Source organism: Trichechus manatus, unplaced genomic scaffold (genome assembly GCF_000243295.1).
Source record: "Trichechus manatus latirostris isolate Lorelei unplaced genomic scaffold, TriManLat1.0 scaffold00089, whole genome shotgun sequence".
NCBI lineage: Eukaryota > Metazoa > Chordata > Mammalia > Sirenia > Trichechidae > Trichechus > Trichechus manatus.
This window is the reverse complement of record NW_004444025.1, coordinates 2,243,363-2,250,504: the sequence shown is the minus strand read 5'-3', so window position 1 is coordinate 2,250,504 and position 7,142 is coordinate 2,243,363. Positions and strand designations below refer to the sequence as shown.

Genomic DNA, 7,142 nt, shown 5'->3' with positions numbered 1-7,142 from the left:
TAAATCTCAGTTGTCTAGAATTGAAGCAAGAAAGAAAATACAAGTAGAAGTGAGGTCTGACACTACTCCTTTGTTTCTTCCTAGGCAAGAAGAACAGAAAGTTATTATTTACTAATTCTTTAAATGTTTTACAACAAATCCCAAATTATTCAAATGAGTAAAAAAAAAGAAATAAGAAAATTCAGAAAAAAACTGGACATTTTTTCCAACTCAAGTTATTTCTAGTAACGGTATTTTCTTCTCAGTGTCTTAAAAATGATGGGGAAGCACAAATCTATTACTGTGTTCCAAATGAAAATATTCCTGACTCAAGTTTGTAAGGCACTATGCTTTTGTGTACTCTGTATCAACAAAATGAAATCCATAAAAATTTATTTAGGTTTTAAGGTAGATTGAATGGAATTTCCTTTATCCTAAATAGTCAATAAATACATCTACTCTTCATTTATTTTTATTTTTTTATCAGAAGCCCAAGATTCAGTATGCATTTATGTAAATCTCAAATTTCTCTTTGTTCCAAACATGCTGTTTTTGTTTTCCAACATTTTGACATCATGGAGCCCTTTAAAATGAGCTGATTTTACAAATAAGTAATTTTCTGAACTTTATTTTTCCACAGAGCCCACATAATTATAACCGATATTTTTCTATTTAAAAATTTGAAACAATACATAATAGGGTATGCAATACAATATACAATAAGATTTGCTTCATCTGTGATAATACTGTCCAAACTATACAAGAATAAAATGGCTTTTCTGGAAAGTTACAAGGAAGGAAATTTGAAATACTACATACAGTAGAACGGTGATCACAGCAAGACTCAGCGTGCATGTTATTTTATTATCTGAGTTACTTGAAGTATTTACAGTTTATACTAACTGAAGATAACTGGGTTTATATTATGTAGTATGTGTATCCTTCATTTATGCCGAAAGCAATATGTATGCCCTACATATATACACAATAGTAGAGCACAGACATTACAGGGTCATGCTACCATTCAAAATTAAGATGCCACGTTTTTATTACAATCAAATGGCATCCAAAATGCAATCTATTGCTATGAAAATGCAAACTTTTTCACAGATTGGCATTTAAGAACAGAGTTGGTCACAATGAAATGGAACATTATTTTCTACAAATGGAAAAGATTTATCATAAATATATAGACCAATATATAACGTTGAAGAACAAGAAACAGAAGGGAAACAACGCTCTTGCATAAAGATCAATTCGCTTTGCTGCTGTTGGAATAACAGGTTTCGCAGGAGGCGGCTTCTTGCTGTTTTTTGCCTGAGATTTCCCAAGTCCATTGTTGACTTCAATGGGTTTTCCATAGCAGTCATAATTGGATAACTCAAAATCTCTTGGTAAGCTTCCAACAATGCTGAAGTCATTAGATCTCAGATCAGACTTCGAAGTACAAACCTTTTTGCATCTGGTCTCACCAACCTGAGAATAAAAATTAAAGACTGCGTATTTAGAATTTTTCTATTTTTAAAACACATCTCTTCAAAAGGATATTTTAAAAATTGCTGGTTTCCACAAGAGGGTTTCCACAAAGAACTAAAGGAGATAAGAATCAACTGATCAAACCATCAGGTTGCCTGAACATCTTGTTAGGACTCTAAAATGTTGCCTATATAACAAGGTTTGTGGCATGGAACAAACTTTTGAAAGTTATTTTATGTAAGGGATCAAAGTGACAATCAGCCCTTACATTAGATGCTCCAGGCTTGTGAGAATTCTCAGTTGAAAGTCCAATATTTAAAAACTCCATCATTCCTCCAAGATTTATCCATGGTACTGACCATATTGTTACAATACATAAATTGCAGAAATCTCCTGGTACTTCTAAACTTTGACTTCCCTATGGGCTCTACTTCCAAATAGGGTGTTTTATAAATTACCAAGGCAATAATCCCATCAATGAGAAAGACTGTGTCTCTAAACCACATTAAAAAATAAGAACTAAAAGATGATCACAAGTATTAAGAAGCAAATATTTACTAGAAGCTCTTCATAACTTGGCTAAAATTGAATTAGCCAGCCATATTCAAAAAATCCAAAGAAATTGTGTATTTATCAGATAGACAATATTCTACAAAGATTATTAAATTACCAATCTCTGGATTATTGAATTTTAATACATTTCCTGTAATAGACAAAATAATTATTTCACTACGATTTCCTTCTAGCAAGCACTAATGCTCTTAGAAAGACTGGAGGTGTAGGCTAACCCAATGTCTTAAGACAGCACTGATATTCCAAAAGGCCACAGAACGGTGAGCACTTCACTCCACTGCTTAATGTTCTCATTGTTCTTACTCCTGAGTTCTGTGATTCACCTTTGGAATCTTCACTACTTACAGTTACTACGTTTTTACTAAAAAAGGAAATCATTATATACTATGGTATACTATCAATGCCCATTGAAGCAGTATTCAAAAAATCAGATAACTTATTTTGTTGGGGAAATCTGCTGCAAAAAACCTCTTTAAAGTGTTCAAAAGCAAAAGATGTCACTTTGAGGACTAAGGTGTGCTTGACCCTAGTCATGATATTTTCAATTGCCTCATAAGCATGAGAAAGTTGGACAATGAATAAGAAAGACCAAAGAAGAATTGACACCTTTGAATTATGGTGTTGGCAGAGAATATTGAATATACCATGGACTGTGAGAAGAACGAACAAATCCGTCGTGGAAGAAGTACAGCCAGAGTGCTCCTTAGAAGTTAAGGATGGCAAAACTCTGTTTCATGTACTTTGGACATGTTATCAGGAGGGACCAGTCCCTGGAGAAGGACATCGTGTTTGGTAAGGCAGAGGGCCAACGAAAAGGAGGAAAATTCTTGAAAAGATGGATTGACACAGTAGCTGCAACAATGGGCTGAAAGGCAGCAACAACTGTGGGGATGGCGCAGGACAGGGCAGCGTTTGGTTCTGTTGTACTTTTGGTCGCTGTGAGTCAGAACCGACTGGACGGCACCTAACAACGACAATAGCAAAACCATAGCTACTGTATTTTTTTATTTAGTATACCTGACTAGTTCTGTTCATTCTATTTGCATTTACTCATTTATGAATGGGTAAAGACTATTCTTAATGTAATAAATAAAAATTAATAAAACAATGCTTTAGGTAGCAGGAGAATTTCCTTAATCTAAACAAACGGCCTCAAGGTACTGATTCACATTTCCTGGACAAGTGCCAGATGGTAGTGTTCAGAGACAGGCAGCAAAGAGAGCTGAGATACACCGAGTGGAAAATGTATATGTATTTGGGGAAATCATATATATATACTTAAATTTACTTCCAGACCTCCATTCCCTGCTCTATTTAAATTCCCCAAATTGAATTTTTAAAAAAGACCACTTTTTTCTTCTGGTTTCCAGTCTGACATATCAAGATCTGAGAAGTCATCACTTCCATCTCCACAACAATAAAAAACCTGAAAACCAACAATTCTTCTTAGATCCATCAGAGAACAGAGGTAACAGCGCAAACTACCGCACTGAAAAAATTGGACAGGTTGATACAGAGAATCATCGCTTACCAGGAGCTGAAACTACCATGCTGGACCCAGCATCAAGAGTAGGAACACTTAAAAGTCAATTGACTAATTGCTGGAGACTGAGGGCGGACTAGCCTGAGGGATAAAAACTCCTAGAAGTCCAGCTTTAAGGAGGCCCCCACACTTTTGTGAATTTTACCTCCAGGAGTACCCCCAGGTTCTCACTGTGACGAGCAGAGAAAAATCCCCTAATGCTCCTGTCAGGGGAGGAACACAGCAACCGTTCTGAAATAGTGCTCGACTCTCCCTAACAGCCTGCCCTCAAGGGAAACTCCTAGAGTCTAACACGCTTGGGATTTATTGAAGACCGGCTGCCACGGAGGAAAGCAAATACCAAACTCCATCACCCTCTAACCTTCCACGTGGGGGAAGAGAAATACTCAACCCCAGCGCTCTTCTAGCCTTCAGTGTGAGGGAAGGGAAACATCCAACTCCAACCTCCTCTAGACTTGGACTTGGAGGAAATTAAATATCCAGCTCCGCCACTATTTAGCCTTCCTGTTTCACCTAAGGAGTTTAAAAAAAAAAAAAAAAAAAGCTGAAAAGCACTTGTAAAGGTCACAACCAAGGAGAACAGGCTCCCTAAACTACTGAGACCTAATCACAGAATTATAGAACCTCCTCCCCCGACTCGCACACCTTGCCACCACATCAACATCAACAGGGCTTTACAGCGATTACAACAGAAGGAACTAAAGTGCATTTTACCTTATACATCATGTCTGGCTTTAAACAACAACAAAAAAACATTTCAAGATATGTTAAAAGGAAGAAAACACAGTTTGAAGAGACAGGGCAGGCATTTTGGGGTTATGAGAGGAGGAATTTAAAATCACTATGGAGTCCCTGGGTTGTACAAACGGTTAAGCATAATTACTAGCCAAAAGGCTGGCAGTTCAACCCTACCCAGGGGCACCTCAAAAGATAGGCCTGGCAGCCTGCTTCCAAAAGGTCACAGTCTTGAAAACCCTATGGAGCAGCTCTACTCTGGGGCTGCCCTGAGTCGGAATCAACTTGACGCTGACTAACAACAAAACATTATTAACATACAAAGGACGCTGATGGAAAAGTACACAGTACGCAATAATAGATGAGTAATGTAAGCTGAGGGATGGAAACTGTAAGAAACAATCAAAAGGAAATACTAGAAATCAAAAACACTGTACAAAAATGAATAATGTGGGGGAAGGGCTCATTAATAAATGAACACGACTGAGGAAAAAAAATCAGTGAGCTTAAAAATGTGTCAATAGAAACTTTGGAAATTGAAAAGCAAAGGAAAAAAAAATGTCCAAGAACTGTGGGGCAGTTACAAAAGGTATAATGTATTCATAATAGTAACATTACAAAAGAAGACAGAAAAAAACAGAAGAAATATTAGAAATAGTAAAAAAACTCATTGCTGTCAAGCTGATTGCGACTCATAGCAACCCAACAGGACACAGGAGAACTATCACACAGGGTCCTCAAGGCTGTAAATCCTTACAGAAGCCAACTGCCACAGCTTTTTCCTGTAGAGAAGTTGTTGAGTTTGAACCGCTGACCTTTTGGTTAGCAGCCAAGTGCTTAACCACTGTACCACCATGGCTCCTTATTAGAAATAATAACGGCTTAGAATATTCCAAACCTGTTGGCAGACATCAAACCATACATCAGGAATACCCGAGAAAACCAACCAGAAAATTTACACTTAAGCATATCATGTTCAAACTGCTGAAAATCAAAGAAAAAGAGAAAATCTTGAAAGAAGTCAGAGGAAAAAACCACATTATCTATGAAAGAACAAGGACAAGAATTACATCAGGCTTTTCTTCAGAAATATTGTAAGCAAGAAGAAAGGACAGTAAAATATTTAAAGCAGTGAGTTGAAAGAAAGAAAAAAAAATCATGATCCCAGAATTTCATACCCAGCAATGAAATTAAACTAGAAAGTATCCTTCAAAAGTGAAAGAGAAATAAAAATATCCTCCAAAAAAAGCCAAACCCATTGCCATTGAGTCGATTCCAACTCACAGCAACACACAGGACAGAGTATAGGACAGAGTTGAACTGCCCCATAGGGTTTCCAAGGAGTGGCTGGTGGATTCGAATTGCCAACCTTTTGGTTAGCAGCCAAACATTTAACCACTTTGCCACCAGGGCTCCTTTGGTTTTTTTTTTTGGTACTACCTGTGAAGCAGTATAGTGTTATTTGAAAACAGACTTACATAAGCTGTAAATGTTTATTGCAAACTCTAGGGTAACCACTAAAATTATTTTAAAAGAAGTATAATTGACATGTTATGACAAGAGAGAAAATTACTAAAATTGTATAAAACAATTAAAATTAAGAGACGGCAGAACAAAGTGCAAGAGAAAAAAATAAAGAAGGGCAACAAATAGAAAACCATTACAAATACAGTAGACATTAATTCAACTATGTCAATAATCACTTTAAATGTAAATGGTCTAAATATATCAGTTAAAAGATACAGACTATGGGAATGAATTTAAAAAACAAGACCTGATTACATATTGTCTACAAGAAACCAACTTTAAATATAAAGGCACACATAGATTAAAAGTAAAGGGCTTCAGAAGATATACCATGATAACACTAATCAAAAGAAAGCTGCAGTAGCTATATTAATTTCAAGCAAGGGAGATTTCAGAACAAGAAAAATGATCAGAGATAAAGAGGCATATTACATGATAAAAAGTTAATTCTCCAAGAAGACATAATAATCCTGAACGTGTACGCACCTAACAATGAAGCATCAAAATACAGGTGGCAGAAACTGACAGAACTGCAAGGGGAAACAGACAAATCCACTACTGGATATTCCAACATCTCTTTATCAAAAATTGACGGATTCAACGGGCAGAAAATCATTAAGGAAACAGTTAAATTGAAAAAACACCATCAATCAACTAGATCTAATGGACATTTATAGAATACTGTACCCAACAACAGCATGACACACATTCTTTATTCACTTAGACCACATCCTATGTCATAAAATACATCTTCACAAATTTAAAATAATAAAAATCACACAAAATATGCTCTCAGACCACAATGGAATTAAACCAGAAATCAATACCAGAAAGATAAATAGAAAATCCCAAAATATTTGGAGACTAAACAACACACGTCTAAACGATAAGTAAGTCAAAGAAGACTCAAGAGAAAACATATTTTGAACTAAATGAAACTAACTAATCAAAATTTATGGATGCAGTGAAAGCAGTGTTTAGAGAGGAATTTATAGCACTGAATACATATGTTAGAAAAGGGAGAGAGATCTCAAATCAATAATTTAATATCTACCTTAGTGTCATGGTTTGAATTATGTCCCCCCAAAAATGTGTGTATCAGTTTGGCTAGGCCATGATTGCTGGTACTGTCTGATTTTCCTGTATGTTGTAAACCTGCCTCTATGATGTTAATGACGGAGGATGGGTGGCAGTTGTGTTAGTAACGCAGGACCGGATCTACAAGACTGGATTGTGTCCTGAGGCAATCTCTTGAGATATAAAAGACAGAAGTGAGCAGAGAGACAGAGGGACCTCATACCATCAAGAA

At 36.2% G+C, this 7,142-nt stretch overlaps 1 protein-coding gene across 1 annotated transcript in view; it reads right to left on the bottom strand.

Moving 5' to 3' along the window:
• Window positions 1–235: 235 nt before the first annotated feature.
• The window catches only part of GLRB (glycine receptor beta), a 136,708-nt gene continuing 129,801 nt past the window's right edge, over window positions 236–7,142 (bottom strand). Inside the window, exon 9 of the mRNA XM_004382033.1 lies at window positions 236–1,455. Coding sequence (XP_004382090.1) covers window positions 1,159–1,455 — 297 coding nt within the window. The 3' untranslated portion in view covers window positions 236–1,158. The remainder of the gene's footprint in view (window positions 1,456–7,142) is intronic.